The sequence below is a fragment of the Mesoplodon mirus genome (genome assembly GCF_964341445.2).
Source record: "Mesoplodon mirus genome assembly, chromosome: 5".
Lineage (NCBI taxonomy): Eukaryota > Metazoa > Chordata > Mammalia > Artiodactyla > Ziphiidae > Mesoplodon > Mesoplodon mirus.
Window position 1 is genome coordinate 149,077,700 of NC_138980.1, and position 19,698 is coordinate 149,097,397.

The 19,698-nt window shown below is 41.8% G+C and overlaps 1 protein-coding gene across 3 annotated transcripts in view; it reads right to left on the reverse strand.

The window, feature by feature from the left end:
- GHR (growth hormone receptor) overlaps positions 1-19,698 on the reverse strand; it is a gene marked incomplete at its 5' end in the record, with an annotated part of 284,082 nt that overhangs the window by 159,285 nt on the left and 105,099 nt on the right. For 2 of the 3 annotated variants that reach the window (XM_082622357.1, XM_082622356.1), the window contains one exon: positions 4,123-4,203. In XM_082622357.1, the coding sequence (XP_082478483.1) occupies positions 4,123-4,192 (70 nt within the window). Of the gene's footprint in view, positions 1-4,122; positions 4,214-19,698 lie in introns of those variants that run through there. The other variant, XM_082622355.1, reaches the window with a different exon arrangement.

A 19,698-nucleotide genomic window follows, 5' to 3' on the forward strand; every position in this document is an offset into this window, starting at 1 on the left:
TGCGCCACCAGGGAAGCCCACAGTAATCCTTTATACATATTCTTGATCTCTTAAGTCATGATAAATTCCTTGAGGGAAGAATCACTGTTTTCGTCATAGCCGTAATTTCAATCTTTAAAAATGGAAAACTCTAAAGAAATATCTGTAAATTGAATTTGTTGAATTAACTATTCCAGTCCACCTTAATTTGGCCCTTTTTAGAGCATCTTGGCCATCTGTATTCATCACGCAATTTAGGCCTTAAAACTATACAGTCTCTCATTAATTTCTAGAAGTTCCTCATATCCTAACTAGACTGAACTTCTTCAGGTCGGGGCTAGCCTGCTCCCACCTTACACTGCTGAGGTCAAAGAGGATGCTCACTTGTGGACCAACAGAAATAGGAGAGGTATAACAACGTATAACAGGCCCTCCTCAGAAGAATATTTGTATCCATTAAGTCTTTACACACATTTCTCATTAAAATCATCTTTGCAGAAGCAGCAGTTTCTTTTTTAATTAATTTATTTTTATTTTTATTTATTCTTGGCTGCATTGGGTCTTCGTTGCTGCACACAGGCTTTCTCTAGTTGCAGCAAGCGGGGGCTACTCTTCATTGCGGTGCGCAGGCTTCTCATGGTGGTGGCTTCTCTTGTTGTGGAGCACGGGCTCCAGGGGCACGGGCTCAGTAGTTGTGACTCGCGGGCTCTAGAGTGCAGGCTCAGTAGCTGTGGCGCACAGGCTTAGTTGCTCCGAGGCATGTGGCATCTTCCCAGACCAGGGCTTGAACCCGTGTCCCCTGAATTGGCAGGCAGATTCCCAACCACTGCGCCACCAGGGAAGCCCAGGAGTAGCAGTTTTGATGCAACCAGTTGACAGTTCAACCCTGTGAATCCCTCTGAAAATGAAACGTTGTTGCTCATTCCTGATTTTGGAATAAGAAATTCTTCCTGAGGACACTTCTACACTGTTGGTGGGAATGTAAATTGGGGCAGCCACTATGGAAAACAGTATGGAAGTTCTTCAAAAAACTAAAAATAGAACTACCGCATGATCCATCAACTCCACTCCTGGATATATATCCAGAAAGATGAAAACACTAATTTGAAAAGACACATGCACCCCGATGTTCATAGTAGCACTATTTACAATAGCCAAGACATGGAAGCAACCCAAGGGTCCATCAACAGACAAACTGATAAAAAGGATATGGTATATATATACAATGGAATATTACTCAGCCATAAAAAAGAATGAAATTCTGCCATTTGCAGCAACGTGGATGGACCTGGAGGGTATTATGCTTAGTGAAGAAAGTCAGACAGAGAAAGACAAATACTGTATGATATCACTTATTTGTGAAATCTAAAAAATAAAACAAACAAATGTATATAGCAAAAGAGAAACAGACTCACAGATACAGAGAACAAACTAGTAGTTACCAGCAGGGAGAGGGGAGGGGAGAGGGGCAAGATAGGGGTATGGGATTAAGAGGTACTAACTACTATATATAAAATAGATAAGCCAAACGGATATATTCTACAGCACGAGGCATTATAGCCATCATTTTGTAATAACTTGGAATGGAATATAATCTATAAAAGTACCGAGTCACTAGGCTGTACACCTGAAACTAATATAATATTGTAAATCAACTATATTTTAATTTTAAAAATTCAATAAACTGTGGTACATCCAGAAAAAAAAAGAAAAAGAAAGAAATTCTCCCTGAGAGTATGTAACCTGCCTTGAGGATCAGATGTAAAGACTAATTAATATTAAGGATGAAAGACAAACAGAGAGCATCAATTACAACACTTTAGCTAATACAATGGTGGCACTGTTCGATGCTTAGTTCTCATTAAATTTCCAAAAGGGCAATTAGACTTAATAAAAACATCCTCTTAGGGCCAGCATATTTTAAATTGCTCATCTGCCTAAGCAAGAAGAGCCCTGCTCGAGGCTTTCAGTGCCAACGTTCCTGAGGCATGCAGATCTGCCATCTCCTCCCAGCTCCTGGGCAGCTTTTCTCCCCGTGACACTTCCCAGTTCCTTTCCTCAGCAGTGCCACCTCTTCCACTGACTAAACTTAATTCAGTGAATGGCTGGTGAAACTACAGTAGCATCTTTTTTTTTTTTAAGTCCTCTCTTACATTTTTAGTCTGCCTCATACAATGGGAGAGAAAATAAAAATAAAGTGATTTGGGTACAATCCAGACCTGGCAGAAAAAGAAACACATGGCCCATGAATGTCATCTGAGATTCAATCCATGTCATATCAGGAGATCACTCTGGCTGAACTCATCGGATAAATGGCCAGCGCCAGCAACACACACACACACACACACGCTCAGGTTCAAACATGCTTATCTGCACCTTCTTATATAAACATCATATCACGTCCTTAACAATCCCCAGGCCATTTTAAGGTAAGAATTTTGGAGTAGCCACATATTCCAAAGGAATTTTGGTTAGCCTACTAAGAAAAAGAAAAGAAGAAATTTTTTTCCTTTGCTAAATTACTTAGTATGTGTAAGTAATGTTAAACTATGTGATTTGTATTTACTATAAACCATTGCATTTTCTTATGCTCTGCTGCCCCCAAATAAACAAAGCAAACACAAAACTATCAAAAAGCAAAAAAAAAAAAAAAGCAAACATAAAACCAGCTAATGGTTTTGTTTCCTCTATGAAGTTAAAGGCTTGCTAAAATGTCAAAGCAGCTGAAATAGGTGCTCTTTGCCGACTCTCTAGGTCAAAAATGTAACTTGAGCTCTAGTCTTTTAGCTGGGGATACATTTTAAATTTTCTTTAAAGATTTCCTTTGCCATACTTTTCATTTCACAAGTCTTTTAAATTCCTCGAGCCTTGCCCAGTGGAGTGAAAGTCACCTTAATGAAGAAAGTAGAGACCTAACCACCATGACTTTGGAATAGCAGAGGATCTCAGCTGTAATTCTTTGGCTGAGAACCAGGGTCTAAAACCAGCCATGGGAAAAGCTGCTGACATGGAGCCTGCAATTCCCTCCATGTTTGACTTGCAAAATGTTGACATTATAACACCAGAGAGACCCCAAAATATTTCAAACAATTATGACTTCTTTTCTATAAATATTTTAAAGTTGTTTTAGGAGATAAAACAACATATTTTACACTTGTTGTTTTCTTAGTTACTCTGGTTGCCCTCAGCAGCTCACTACTAGGGATTTATTTTTGGCTCGAAGGTCAGGGAGGACATTTTAAGGCACTACTTCTGCTGCTAAACTGTGTTTTCCAAGATGAGTTGCCTGGTAAGTAGGGGAGTTGGCCACTCTTAAAGCAACAAGTGACTGTGGTATCACAGGATAGGAGAAATGATGATTTCTTTCTTTTGCTGAAGCTCAAGCAAGAAAAAAAATCAAGTACTCAAGATGATATTTTAAAACGTCTCCCACCCTCGTTACGAGCACAATTTTCTTTCTGGGCAGAAAAATACTTTTCATTCCCTTTCATTTCTCTCCTGTTCCAGTTATTGCTGTGTGAGACCTAAGTTTGAATACATGGCAACTCTTCCAATAGGAAGAGGGTATAAAAGGGGAGGGAGAATTACAGAGATGGCCAAGGAAACTCATGACTTTGAGTATCTTATCCAACTATTTCGGGTGTTTCCTCCTTCAGCTTTAGCTAAATGGTAATCACCCGGAGAGTAAGAGGTAAAATGTATTTGAAATCTGCAATTTCCACTCTCAGAGAATATGATAAAGAGGACTTAATTCTGAGCCCTGGAAATAGGCTATGATATCCTTAGTCACAGATGAGCTGAGTGATCAGTACGTTAATAATCCTTCAGTGCAATTTCAATCTCTCTCCCAGAGCCTGAGGACCAAGAGACCTGGCTTGCCTTCACCAGAAATGCCCTCAGCATGATTTGCAGCATTTATTTTTGACTTGGAGACATCAGATGCCAAAGCTGACTACTGTTTTCCTCCTAAAAACATCCTCAGAAACGTCCTCCTGGTTTGTGATTTTAAAGCTACAACAGGTTTTCTATTTACTGCTACTTAAAACTTACCTCTTCTAATTACATCATCCAGAGAACTTAGATTTAACAAAGTTCAGTGTGGTTTCAAAACACTGTGGGTGGGAATGGAAAAGCAGAACTCACCTTGACTCCCAGAAAAAGCATCACTTGAGCCTGCCACTGCCAAGGTCAACAGCAGCTGCCAGAGATCCATACCTGTAGGACCTGCGATCATACAAAGAGGAATAAGATAAAGCTAAGCAATTAAAAGCAGACTATTTTCATTAAAAATTGTTTAAAGACTGGCTAAATTATGAATGAGTTGACATGCACAGCAGCTCTAGAAGGAGTCTTTGTAAGTCTTTCACTGCCCTAGAGTCTCACGTTGTCATACTTTTCATGAGAGCAAACAGCAGGTTGTAATAAATTCGACTTCCGGTGGGGGCCGGCCTCCGGAAATAACATGGACACTAGAGATTTTCACAGCCTGGCCGGCAGCCATAGGACCACCACACAACACATGACCCCCACGCACTGCTTCCATAACAGGGCCAGTGTGGTTCACTTTAATCTGATCTGGAAATAGAAACTCTTCAGCAGTATCACCAAGCAAGGGGCCTTGAGCTGGACAGCCCATAAAAGGGAAAACAAAACAACCCACTTCAGTAGTAGTAAAACTTCTCCAGTGTGTGTCCCAGTGAACAAAAGAGCTCAATTAACACTCAAAACACTGTGCTAATGAGCCATCCTAAGGAGGTTTAACCAGAAGGCAGCAGTAAGGAGGTAAGAAGCAAAAGAAAACAAAACACTGGTGCTTCCTAGGTGGCTTCCCCTAGGACACCTGGTGTCCTTGTGGGTTTCAGGAGGAATGTGGTCTCTGAAAGGCCCAGGAATGTGAACACCTCAGACTCTAAGAAGGGTCAGTTTGTGGCTGGGCTAGCCATTTGGAATCCCAAGTGTGGCCACACCTTGAAGCCTTTGATGAATGGGGGAGCAGGTCAGCATGCCTCAGCCAGCACACACTTTTACCTGGAGGAAATGAAGCTACTTGGGAATAAATAAACCAGGTGTCCACCTCCTGGGTCTCCAAAGAGACAATTTTGGCTGGCTTAAAATGAACTCAGCAGACTGCCCTTTGGAGAGCTGTTGCTACATCTGACGACTAACGCCAACTACTCTAAAGCTTAGCTGCAATATTTCCATGAAATTACAGTACTTTACAAGTCACTCAGGCAAATCTGATCATCATACTGGGGGCTCCACCAGTGGTACTTGACTTATTTTTATTACTGTACAATCTTGACAATAATAAAATAGCCCTCTGCTACCCCTAATCAAACTGAAACGATGAACACAAATGTTTGTTTTCACGGATAGTGGAATGCGGTGGTCCGGGTAATGGCTGCGTAATTCTGAATAGGTAGTAAATGTCTCACACTCTCCACTTTCATTTCTAGACAGTGGATGATGCATCATTTTTTAAATTCTATATGATTTTAACGTTGTTAAGAAATTCTAAGAAGACATCTCTAGGTGAATGGAATCTCCCCCTGCGTCTGAATATCCAGGTGTAGCCCACATGCATGAGGATGCCCCACATACACTGCCCCATGGGGTCATTCATAGGACTGAGTGTGATGGCGCAGATGAACACACTTTGCCAACTGTGAGAGTTCACACTAATGTGAGGTGTGGTTATTATAACACCCATGTTTTAAATTCTGAACCTGGAAGGCTCTGGGCTCATGGCCTTGCATCATCCTCAGCTACTTTCACTGAGCATCTCTCCCAAGGTCCTTTACTCCTAGGTGAACAGGCCATTGTAATCATAGTTTGAAGTCTCCAGCAGAAATACATAAAAAGGCTAAAGACAAATACGTTATAGGTTGAAAATGCTATCCTCTGGGTAACTGGATATTTCCTTTTAAATTCTGTTTTACAAGTATTTTTTTAAGGAGGAAAAGCATTGAGGAACTGGATTCTGTACATAGTGCTGGTTTTACTCGCCATCCCTCAAGACACCACGTGTCGGGTAAAGAAGCCTTCCTCCTCTGCCACAGGCTCTCTTGATGTTGGGTTGTAACAGTGAGTCCCATTCCCAGGCAACACTGTATGCTCCCCAGCTGAATAAGGATATGAACAGGTTTGCATTTCTCAGAAGGATGCTTCCTCTGGTTTCGAAGTTACCTCTTCGAAATTCTCAAAGAGGCTTGGCAGATGCCAGAGACAAGTGAATTTTGTTTCAGATGAATCATAGTTGGCGCCCTCCCATCCCCAATCTTTTTTTTTTTTTTGCGGTACGTGGGCCTCTTACTGTTGTGGCCTCTCCTGTTGCGGAGCACAGGCTCCGGACGCGCAGGCCCAGCGGCCATGGTTCACGGGCCCAGCCGCTCCGCGGCATGTGGGATCTTCCCGGACCGAGGCACGAACCCGTGTCCCCTGCATCGGCAGGCGGACTCTCAACCACTGTGCCACCAGGGAAGCCCCCAACCCCAATTTTTTGAAAGCTGCTGCCTACAAATGAACTTCGCTTCTGCCAAATAAGGAACTGATTATTGCAACAGTTTCTTTATGAGCCAAACACATCTCTACAGAATACATCCTATCTCACACAACAAATCAGAATCCCCGAAGCAAAATTAACCAGAAACCTGTTTGCACACTCCAACAGCAGAAAAGGAGGTATTTAAGACGGCTGTCCTCCCACATGGAAGAGAACAGTTCACTGCCAAGGAGAGCAGGGCATAGGGACTCCCAGCTCTACGGCTCTAACTAGGGGTGGGAACAGAGAAGAGGATAAGGCAATGTGGCTGCTGGATTCTGTAAGGGCTAAGGGTTTCCTTAGAGACTAACACTCCCAGTCCACTGCTGCTGGCTCAGTGGGGATGACTCCGAAAGCGGCCCCCTTTGCACTCCCCCCTCTCCTTGCACCCCCATAGTGAACTCTTTTTAGTGCCATCACATGAACAGAACGTTCATTGGCCTGGGCCGATTGGACTGTAAGCTTTCCCCTTCAATGATACAGGGCGCTGCATGGCAGCTTCTAGATGAGAGGGTCCTCTTTTATTAGGTTCTGGAGGAGATAAAATGTCCCTGGGAGAGGACAGAGTGCCAGCACACAAAGTTTGGAACTTTAATCTATCAGTGATGTGCCAGATGTGAGCAGGAGAAAATCCCTTTATTTCCTTTTCCTGCTATAATCATCTAACTAGAGGCAGGCATTGTTCAGAAGAATCTATGAAATTGTACCTTAGTCTATTGGGTTTATGAAGTTCGCAGTATTTTCCTAGGGAAAATCCCTCTCTAAATTTCTAATGATATTTATGCATTCTTTGGCCATAGCCACATGGCACGTTGTTCACTGGGGTGGGGGGAGGAGGCTTCTATTTTTGCAGAAGGGAACTCACACCATTCGGATCTCAAGGCGCCTGAGGCATTTTGCCGGCTCCCCCTTCCTCAAGGGAGAGCCATTTGAAAAGCCCTGTGACCCAGCTGGCGTGAGTTTTAATTCTGTAAACTGCGCAGCACAGGAGGCCTCCAAATCACAGTGAGGCCAATGATATACTTTTGTTCCTTGGCTGTAAAACAGTCCATAAACACATGAGAAGAGATGGAGATTAAATACACTATTTTTTCCCAACATGTTAAAACCAACTCCAGGCAAAGAAAGCCACTGGTTCCATTCTCTTTAATTGAAAATTAGCAAGTATTTGTTGAACTACCAGTGGCTGCTGGCATTGTACAAGGCACAATGGAGACTATAAAAGCAATCAAAACCATCGAGAGAGAAATCACTACTGGATTTCAGAGATATCTACACAGAAACGATGAGTAGCAGACAAATTTAATGTGAAGACAAGACTATTTTGTAAAGAATGCCCATGTCATCTTTTTTAAAAGTAACATTAAAAAGTATATGAAGCCATACAGGTAAAAAATGTGATCATATCTGGTTAGTAATTTGTCACAGACAAAACGAGCCACCACCCGAAACCACCTACACCCTCTGATTCTCTGATCTGAATCAAGTACTTAAAAGGAAAATGGTCAAAAGCATCCTTAGAAGTATGATGTTAGCATTTTAATAAGTGGAGTAAAATAAGAGATTTAGGAGCTTGTAGTTCTGTTATGGCCAAGTAACGACGAATATCAAAATGGCAGCTGAACTGGTTAGAAATAAGAAGTTTTCTCAAATGTCTGTTTTACTGATTTAGTGATTCTGCTATGGAAAGAGCGAGAGCTGACTTTAAAAACCCCAACAGAAGCAGAATTGTTTATATTGAAAAACCAAGACTCCAGGTAGATAACCCAATAAATGTGTACTTTCTAATGCTAGGTTGATTACTAATGAAATATTGCAAAACTGAATCTCATTGATTTCCTGGTGAAGCTTTTCTAAGAACTCAGCACTGAAGAAGGAAGAGGCTCATCCAAAAGGGTATTTGAAGTGATCCATTCTAGTTAGCTTCAGGCATTTATTTGAACAGTTTGTATCTGGAGTTCATGTTATTATACACTTTTTGGTGGTGGTCATTTGAAAATTGGTCAGACACAAAATGCCTTAGGTCAATTTTTTTTTTTTTTTTTGCAGTACACGGGCCTCTCACTGTTGTGGCCTCTCCCGTTGCGGAGCACAGGCTCCAGACGTGCAGGCTCAGCGGCCACGGCTCACGGGCCCAGCCGCTCCGCAGCATGTGGAATCTTCCCGGACCGGAGCACGAAACCGTGTCCCCTGCATAGGCAGGAGGACTCTCAACCACTGCGCCACCAGGGAAGCCCAGGTCAATTTATCTCCTTCCCATCAGTGAGGGAGAAGAAATTCACAGACATTATTGATATCATTACTCTCGCTGAGATTTCTCTCCCCGCAGGGATCCCATGGGGAATACAGGACGGGAAAGTAGTTTAAATGTGTACAGTATGAGGGGAAAAAAAAACTTTGGGAGTGTTATATATAACACGTCTCCATTTTTATAAAAAAAACAAAAATAGAGCATATATGGTCACCTGTGCTGACCAGTTCAGCTACTACCAGTCACCTATAACTATTGAGTACTTGAAGTGTGGCTAGTGCAACTGAGGAATTAAATAAGCTAAATTTTACTTAATTTTAATTAAATATTTCAATTAAATATTTAAGTATATTAAGTACAGATTGGGTATGTCAACCTTTTTCAGCTGTACATTTTATAAAATCTAAGTACAGATCAAGTATTTCTGATGAAAAGTTAGGATCTAAATTGAGATGTGCTGTAAGTATAAAATATACATGGATTTTGAAGGCTTGGTACAAAAAGGATGCAAAATATTTCAATAAAGTTTATGTTGACTATACGTTAAAATCGTAATTTGGATTGTTGAATAAAATATTAAAAACTAATATCCCCCATTTCTTTTTTTTTAAATGTGACTAGTAGAGAATTTTAAATTACATACGTGGCATTATATTTTATATTTCTAATTGACAACATTTATATACACACTTTATGGCTTATATGTTTGTATCTGCATTCAGAAACATTAGACTGTTACAGGAGCATATTTGTTTTCATAACAAAAACAATACACAAAATAAAATTGTATATTTGTAGTGACATATAAAATCATTATGGTTATGTTTTCAGAGGTCTTCCCAAATGCAGAATGATGGGGATAAAAGATTCAGGGAAGACTTAGGTAACATTATATTTATAGAAGTTTTTTTAGGGTACCCAGTGTGCCTTTGTTTACCTTTAGAATGTGACAATTCACATTGTATCTCTCTCTGAGTCACAGCCAGTGGTGTACTAATATTTAACAATTGTCTCTCTGGAATAATAATTTTAAAAGGGCCATGATTTGTAGCATTTGCCAATCTCTGTGGTATAAATACCTCCACCAAGGCTGATTTTAAACTACCAAGTCACTTAACAAGGATTCACTGGATCACTGACATCACTGAATGTGGATTCACAAGCCAGTATGAGCTGGACCCAGCACACCGCCAGCTGGGGAAGTAAATGATATTCTCTAGGCTCCAGGTGAGGTAACAGGTACAAAGATTAAACAATCTGCTGACATTGACACAAAAGGTAGGAGACAGTGCTACTGAGTGAACCCTGGACACTTGATTTCATTTGATGCCATCTGTTCCAGTGTCAGATGGTCACATTTAGTTAATAATCATTGACAGATACTTTCCCAGGTCTATGGAAATTACCATCAGACTCTAGCTCAGATGTTATCCTTGCTTCTCACCTATAGAGAGGGTGAGCTTAGGGGTTCAGGGCACAAGTTGTAGATCAGGTTCAAATCCTGGCTTTACCAAACCTCAGGTTACTCACCTCTAATATGGAGACGATAATATTATTCCTCTTTTCATGAGAAAATCAAGAGGCCACTGAATGAGATGTTGATTCAAAGCCCTTGGCCTGCCCTCTGCATATATCAATACTAGCTATTTATTACACTTTCTGATACTAGTGATTAAATAGACCGTTTTAGGCTTCCATGGGATTGGGAATGGGGCTCTCATTGTATGTCCTGGAAAGGAAATCTAGGGACATGGTAAAGCAATCAGCCACAATACGTGAGACTCCACTCTTCAATCAAGCACTTACATCACATGAGAGTCCAGGGGAGGGGAAAGATCATCATAACGTAACGTGTACATCTCCCAGGATAAGGCAGGAATGCTGATCACTTCTGCTTAGGTGTACAGGCAAATTGCACACCTCCTACATGGAGGCCCAAGTGTGGGGGAATAATCCAGAGGCTGATTTTTCCCCTAACCACTATCTCATCTACTGTAAGAAAATTATACGCTGCTGTTACTGGGTCCAGGTCATTTGTTTCGTGAGTCATGGGTTTCTAGAGCTGACAATTGGGTAGATGAATTCCAACAATAAGAGGCTTGGTTTGAAGGCAGGACTCTTCCTGTGAGAACACAGAGAAGGCAGCTGGGTTACAGGAGCCTGGGTCTCCACCTCTTCCTTTCCAGGGAGTGAAAGAATAAGGGCCATTTCAACACCAAATGCTTGGTGCTTCTCCTATCTTTGTATATGCATGGGCATTCTGTTGGGAGTGGGCCTTTCTTGGTGCATGGGGCATTCTGTTTGAAATCAGTAGGACCCAGTGGCACTTTGAAACACCTCGCCACAAAGCTAGACCAAACTCACCCAGCCTGATTTACCTGGTGCACTCACTGATGCATGATGCAGGTGTAACTCTTACATGGAACAGAAAATCAATTGCATAGGTAGGTGCTTATTTGAACAATATGTTCTGTTCCTTTTTATATCTTACAGCATTGCACCTACCAAGTCATTGTTTTCCAAAATAGAATTTGAAAAAGCAAACCTCTTACTGGATTTCTGCTATCTCACTTTCCACAAGTGGCTCTTTTTTTTTTTTATGATCTAATATTTTATTACTGTGATAGATCACATAGAATATGGAGAATGTACCTTAAACAAAGTTGAAGATGTTGGAGTTTCTTCCAAGACTCTCAGATGGAAGTATAGGCTTTGTTTTACCTGATTTAACAGGAAATAGATGAGCTGTTGAAGATCTCACAGAAGGAAGTTTTCAGGTAACAAAAACATTCAGTATCTTGAAGATATTATAATCTGACAGTGATTACTACAATAACTCCAAGCACTGAAGGAGTCACTCTCATGCCCAGATTATATATAGAGCAAAAGTTGGAAGAAACTCTTTTTTTCCTTTTATCAAGTCCAAAGTGGTGAAGTTGTTCTTTTAGGGTAAACAAGTTGGGAAACCAAGAGTGAGGCAATGTGCTCTCCTGGGAAAAGCATTGCTAGAGAAGGAGTCAGAAATCCTGTGCCCTGGACACAGCCCAGCATCACCTGATGTGGCGACTCGGGCAGTCCCTTCATGACTGTGGGTCTGTTCCCTCACCTACACCCCACACCAGACTTTTGTGATATGCCAACCCCCGCGCAGTGCAACGTAATGAACAGCTGCCAGGGACGGAGGACTTCTATCCTGATGCTGCTGGGATCCTTGTCTTTCTCCTCCTCTAGCTGTGAGCAAACTGGGGGCAGTAGCTGTGTGTCACTCACTCTTTTATCCCCAGCAGCTAGCGCTGGGCCTCACAGAGTAGATGTCCCCTCCAAAATCTGCCAAGGAATCAGTGTGCTGAGTGCCTTATTACTTCATTCATCCCTTGCAAGGGACCCTCATTTTAAAATTGAGGAAATGAAAGTTTAGAGGAGCTTGGAGAAGTTAAGGGGATCCCGCAAGCTGAGACGGAATACTTCTGGGTTGGGATTGGAACCGTCTCCAAGGCCTGCCTGTCTTTGCCTTTGCCTTCCCATGCTTCTTTGAAAATGCTAATCTGGGTCGACTATAAACACACAAGTAGAGTACCAGTGAGGCAGACCAAACTACAGAGAACAAGAAAAAGAGAGAGGGGAAAATCTGGATTTGCGTTATGGACAAGGGTAGGCACCACAGTACTTCCAGTACTTTGGGCCTGTCAAGGAGGGTGATAATTCATAAATGCTGACATTGCAGTTTCTTTAGGAGCAGAATTGTTTTAAGGGCCTCCAAGAGCACTTGGTCTACTTTCGGGTACATTACTTAAGAGGTATGAAGTGTGCCCTTTCCATGACACAGGAGCATCCCCCCGCCTCCTTTGAGCCTATATTATAAATAGAAAGAAGTCTATTTGGCCAGACTGACTGGCTGCCAGATAGATGGCAAACACGGGGCAGATCAATGTCACGTCTCATCGCCAGGAAGTTTACAATACACCACTTCACTCTTCAAGATCACAGAAGGTGTAATAGCTTGGCGTGGACCATTCATTGTTAACTGTTTTAATAGAACATGTTCTCAGGAAGAGAAATGTCTCACCAAAATATAAAGCCAGCCACAGATGCCAGTCGTATGTGTAATTTTAAATTTCCCAGTAACCATATTAAGAAATAAATTTTAATTATATACCCTAGTTAACCCAATATATACAAAATATTATCACTTCATCATGCACTAAATATGAAAAGTATTGAAGTATTTCATACACTTTTTTTCATAATGAGTCTTTGAATCTGGTGTGTATTTCACACTCACAGCACATCACAACTGGCACCAGCCACATTTAAAGTGCTCAAGAACCATGGGCAGTGAGTGGCCACCGCATTGGATGGTGCAGCTCCGAGACACTGAGATCGGGGAGGTCCATGCATCCAGCTCCTGGCTAGTGCAGATGTATCTGTGTTTATTATTGCTCATGAGCAGACCAAACCGCTGAGAAGAGACCTTTAAACTTATTTTGCAAGGTCTAAGAGTTTCTTAAAGTCCTAGAAAGAATTTTGCTACCGAAGCGAGAAGCAGGGAGTTCCAGACCTTAACACTCATTTTGCATATAATTACTCAGCACTGAACTCTACAAATAAGTAAACCATAAACCTAGCACCAGATCTGTCACTAGGTATGGGACTTGAAGTGAATCATTTCTCAGCCTCAGCCTCCTTATTTCCAAAACAGCAAGTTGGGAGCATATCAATAGTTCTCAGCCTTGGTTGTGTATTAGACCTTACAAACAAATGCCCTGGCTTTACCACAGGTAAACTGAGAATCACTGACCTAATGCAAATAAAATTTGCTATGATTTTGAAATCTGGGAAAATAGAGCCCATCTGCCCCAAGCAGCCTCAGCTGGGTGAGGGGGAGAGAAAAACATCATTCTCCCCCATTTAGCCAACCAATAAATGTATTTTTTGTAACACAGAACCTTCTAAGCCAAGGGGTTGAAATGCTGAAATATGAAGGTAGGATCAGAAAATATTATCCTACGAAATTGCAAATAAAAAGAATATGTGTAAATATATGAAACCAGTCATCCACAGATATGATCACTCCAATAAAGACAAGACATCATTTCAAAATGTTGCTGATGAGACTGGATAGGCAGAATGCTAAAGAGGTCCCCCCCCCAGATTATCTTCTCTGGTTATTCAAACATTAACTTAGGTATTGCTCTGGCGGGACTTCCCAGACGTAATTAGGGTTACTAATCAACTGACTTTAAAATAGGGAGATTATTCTGGATTGTCTGGGTGATTAAATGTAATCACATTAGTCTGTAAAAGCAGGAGAGGCATGATACTATACATAGAGAATCCTAAAGATGCTACCAGAAAACTACTGAGCTAATCAATGAATTTGGTAAAGTAGCAGGATACAAAATTAATGCACAGAAATCTCTTGCATTCCTATACACTAATGATGAAAAATCTGAAAGTGAAATCAAGAAAACAGTCCCATTTACCATTGCAACAAAAAGAATAAAATATCTAGGAATAAACCTACCTAAGGAGACAAAAGACCTGTATGCAGAAAACTATAAGACACTGATGAAAGAAATTAAAGATGATACAAATAGATGGAGAGATGTACCATGTTCTTGGATTGGAAGAATCAACATTGTGAAAGTGACTCTACTACCCCAAACCATCTACAGATTCAATGCAATCCCTATCAAACTACCACTGGCAATTTTCACAGAACTAGAACAAAAAATTTCACAATTTGTATGCAAACACAAAAGACCCTGAATAGCCAAAGCAATCTTGAGAACGAAAAATGGAGCTGGAGGAATCAGGCTCCCTGACTTCAGACTATACTACAAAGCTACAATAATCAAGACAGTATGGTACTGGCACAAAAACAGAAATATTGATCAATGGAACAGGATAGAAAGCCCAGAGATAAACCCACGTACATATGGTCACCTTATCTTTGATAAAGGAGGCAGGAATGTACAGTGGAGAAAGGACAGCCTCTTCAATAAGTGGTGCTGGGAAAACTGGACAGGGACATGTAAAAGTATGAAATTAGAACACTCCCTAAGACCATACACAAAAATAAGGTCAAAATGGATTAAATACCTAAATGTAAGGCCAGAAACTATCAAACTCTTAGAGGAAAACATAGGCAGAACACTCTATGACATAAATCACAGCAAGATCCTTTTGGACCCACCTCCTAGAGAAATGGAAATAAAAACAAAAATAAACAAATGGGACCTAATGAAACTTCAAAGCTTTTGCACGGCAAAGGAAACCATAAACAAGACCAAAAGACAACCCTCAGAATGGGAGAAAATATTTGCACATGAGGCAACTGACAAAGGATTAATCTCCAAAATTTATAAGCAGCTCATGCAGCTCAATAGCAAAAAAACAAACAACCCAATCCAAAAATGGGCAGAAGAACTGAATAGACATTTCTCCAAAGAAGATATACAGACTGGCAACAAACACATGAAAGAATGCTCAACATCATTAATCATTAGAGAAATGCAAATCAAAAATACAATGAGATATCATCTCACACCAGTCAGAATGGCCATCATCAAAAAATCTAGAAACAATAAATGCTGGAGAGGGTGTGGAGAAAAGGGAACACTCTTGCACTGCTGGTGGGAATGTGAATTGGTACAGCCACTATGGAGAACAGTATGGAGGGTCCTTAAAAAACTACAAATAGAACTACCGTACGACCCAGCAATCCCACTGCTGGGCATATACCCTGAGAAACCATAATTCAAAAAGAGACATGTACCAAAATGTTCATTGCAGCTCTATTTACAATAGCCCGGAGATGGAAACAACCTAAGTGTCCATCATCGGATGAATGGATAAAGAAGATGTGGCACATATATACAATGGAATATTACTCAGCCATAAAAGGAAACGAAATTGAGCTATTTGTAATGAGGTGGATAGACCTAGAGTCTATCATACAGAGTGAAGTAAGTCAGAAAGAGAAAGACAAATACCATATGCTAACACATATATATGGAATTTAAGAAAAAAAAGTCATGAAGAACCTAGGGGTAAAACGGGAATAAAGACACAGACCTACTTGAGAATGGACTTGAGGATATGGGGAGGGGGAAGGGTAAGCTGTGACAAAGCGAGAGAGTGGCATGGACATATATACACTACCAAACGTAAGGTAGATAGCTAGTGGGAAGCAGCCGCATAGCACAGGGAGATCAGCTTGGTGCTTTGTGACCGCCTGGAGGGGTGGGAATAGGGAGGGTGGGAGGGAGGGAGACGCAAGAGGGAAGGGATATGGGGACAGATGTATATGTATAACTGATTCACTTTGTTATAAAGCAGAAACTAACAACAACAACAAAGATTAAAAAAAAAAAAGCAGGAGAGGAAGTTAGTCAGTGAGACGTGCAGAAGAGGAAGTCAGAGAGGTCAGAAACTCAGAGGGACTTATCCTGCTGTTGCTGGAGGGGCCATATAGGAAGCATGAGATGCAGTGCAGGCAGATTTCAGGGGCAAAAATGGGCTCCCAGCTGACAATTAGCAAGGAAATGGGGATGACAGTCCTACAACAGTAAGGAACTGAATTTGGTCAACAACCTGAACGAACTTGGAAGCAAATTCATTCCCAGGACCTCCTGAGGGTAATGCAGCCCTAATGACAGTTTGATTTCAGCCTTGTGAACTCTGAGCAGAGAATCCAGTTACACCAGCCTGTGTCCAGACTTCTCACTTACAGAACTGTGAGCTAATAAATGGGTTTTGATAAGCCTCTAAATTTAAGGCAATTTGTTTTAGAAGCAATAGAAAATGAATACAGTCTTTAAAAGCCTGTTATAAAGCCTGAGGTTGACTTCTTAAACATCAATCAGGAAGACAACTATCCAGCCATGACTGAAACATAGCCATAAGGAGAGGGGATTTTTAGCAGAGCACAGAAATTTGGAGGCAGAAGGGACTTTAGAGATAATCTAGTCTAATCAATTAATGTTTGATGAAGAATGCTGAAAAAAATAATTTATGGATTTGTCTCATCCAATTACTTGGGACCAACAAGAATGTCCCAATACAGAGACAGGTACAATAATCTTTCAGAGCCTGCTGATGCTCTCCCTTGAGGGCCACACATTTCCCTCCATTGAGACTCTACAATTGCCACATGACCTTCTGATTCTTATCTTGTTTTCTGGGCTCTCTCTCTTTCTGGAAAACTAATACAATAACCAGCTGAAATGAAACTGCTTCACAGCTGAAATGGAGAATAAACAAATGTATTGGCATTCTGGTACATTGGCCCATCTCATGAGGTTAGCTAGTGTAAATTGAGCCCCTAGAGTCTAATCACCTCTGGGTCAGTTGATGCAATTTATTTTCGAACACATAAATCTGGACACAAGTTGATCCCAGGGAAAGTGAGAAAGCCTGAGAGATCCTGTCTAAATCAGTTTGCTGGCCTTGCTTCTCATCTTAACCTCAGGTCAGACAGGAAATTAAAAACAGACAATGTGTCACTGTGAAGGTAAATCAAAATCAAGGTCAAAATCTATGAAAGACTAGGGTCAGGGGAAGATAAGGACAAGGGGTATGTATTTAAGGAGGAAAAGGTCGTGTGGAAGGGAGGAGGACAGGCTACCTTTACATTTCCCTGTAAATCTAACATCTTGGCTCAGGAGAGCTTGTTTTCAGTCCTCCTGAATTAAATGTTCAATTCCCAGGAGCCTCATGTTTACCACCCTAAGGGACCACCACAGCATAACTCTGGAACCTGTAACTCAATGACCTGGCCGTGTTTCTCCGAAATCAGTTGGCTGGTGGAAGAGGGTTGGAAAAAGCAGGCTGAGCCAAACCCTGAACTGCTATTGATTCAAGAAGATTGTCCACCTATCCAGAAGTCAAAGGAACAGACACTAAAATGCTTTTCATTGCATTCTGTTTGAGAGAAATCAGTTATTTCACATCTTGGAGAACAGTAATAAAACATCCATCTTCCCATCAAACTGAAAAGTGATTCAAATGAATTTTTCTACTTTCAATCACTTGTGATCATGTTACCGGTCAAAACTTTACTTCCAAATGGAGAAGAAAAGCTACAGGGAATCCCCAAGGGGGGCAGTTTACTCAGAGCATCATGTAAATGTTAAAGAACCAGAGGGCAGGTGCCTCAGACACAGGGAGATGGTCACCTGGATGCCCATAAGCATCTAAAATCATTCCTGTCTAAACTGAATGACCTCACATCTCCTACCTGCCCCCAGTCCCCACCTCATGAACAAACAGCTTCATCTCATATATTTTCTAACATGTTTAATGAGATTAGGGTTCCCCAGTTACCTGTTACTCCAACCCCATCATGTGTCACTTGTCACCATGAGGGGGTGATTCAACCTCGGAATTCTCTCTGGAATGTACCTCCTCCTCCCCCAATGCTCACCTCACTTCTCTAGACTTAAAACATCCTCCTTCATGGCCTCTATTCCTTTACCTTCAAGGCTGCTGCCGGACAAATCCTCAATTTATCTGCTCTTCAAAAGCATGCTCCAATATCACTACCTCCATGAAGCCTTCTACACTCCCCTGAGACTGACCTGTTCATTCCTCTACTATAAAATGTGCCCTGACATGGAAGTCACAAGGTAACGAATCCCTGTATGTGGAATAAATGAATCCTCAGTGCTGTAGGTTTCCTCAGGGCAAGACACAGACCTTCCTCATCTGTTTATCACTCTGTGCCCACTCCCACCAAAATGCCTTGCAGGATTTGATGAGTGAAGAGATATGTGCATTGTGTGTGTGTGTGTTTGGTGGGGGTTGGGAGGGAATATTGGTGGGTGTAAGGTAGGTCAGAGGCATTAGAAGTCCTTTCCCCACCTCAAGAATATCCACACCATCATTCAGCTTTGGGAGAAGTTAGTCTGGGTAAAAGAGCGCAGAGGGTAATTTAGAGGTTAGGGGATGGGCCTATATAACCTCAGAGCACTGGATACAGGTGCAAGAGATTTTCACAAAGGCAAAGAAGGTCACAGCTACTCAAAATTCTGCCGAGGATCTACCTGAATCGCTGCTCATGCCAAATAAAGGCTGCACTGCTCCTCTGGAAGGCGGGAGAACTCAGGTTCCCATAGGTCGGCCTTCCCCGTCAGTGTCTTACCCTCAGTCCCCTCAGAATCCCCAGCCAATCTCCTCTCTACTTTTGCAGGAGGGACAAGCAGAAACAGTCAAGAGAAAAAGAAGGAAGTTGTGCGCAGGTGGCTTTCTGCTTCCCTTTTACCATCTGCATAGGACAAACACGAATCACAATTTTTTTCCTTCGAAAATTATTTCCCAGGCTCACTAGATTAGATCCTTTAAACTGAAACTTAGTTTAAATAAATGGCTTTCCTAGTTTCTCTATTAATCAGAATGTCTGGAAGCCTGAGGTTGGGGGTCGGGGGGACCACTGGGGAGACAGAATCACAATCAGAGAGCCCGGCGTCTGGATGGGGCCCCTAATGACCCTGTTACCATAAAGGTCTCACTTTACAGATAAGGTAAGCAAAGCCTAGAGGGATGAAGTGACATGTACAAGATCCCACTGCTGGTTACAGCCGAGCTGGGAGCAGCATCCAGGCCACCCGTCCCCAGTGCAGTGGGTTTTTCAGTATTTCCCATCGTCTTCAACCTGTCACTGTATTTTCAAGGAGAAGAAAGCCAACTTACGCTCAGGCTCACACGTGCTGTCACATCTAATGTCATTTATCGTTAGACATTCAGTACAAACAAATCCTAACAAGTACGGACATGAGGTGAGCTGGGCTCTCCTGGCCTTCCCCAGCTCCACAGGAGCTGAGCTCCCCTGGCCACCTTCTTTGAAGTAGGACAAGAAGCCCTGGAATAACCCAGAAATGAAATTTACTCACAACCAGCCCTCAAGTCTGGACCAAGCTGAGCCCAA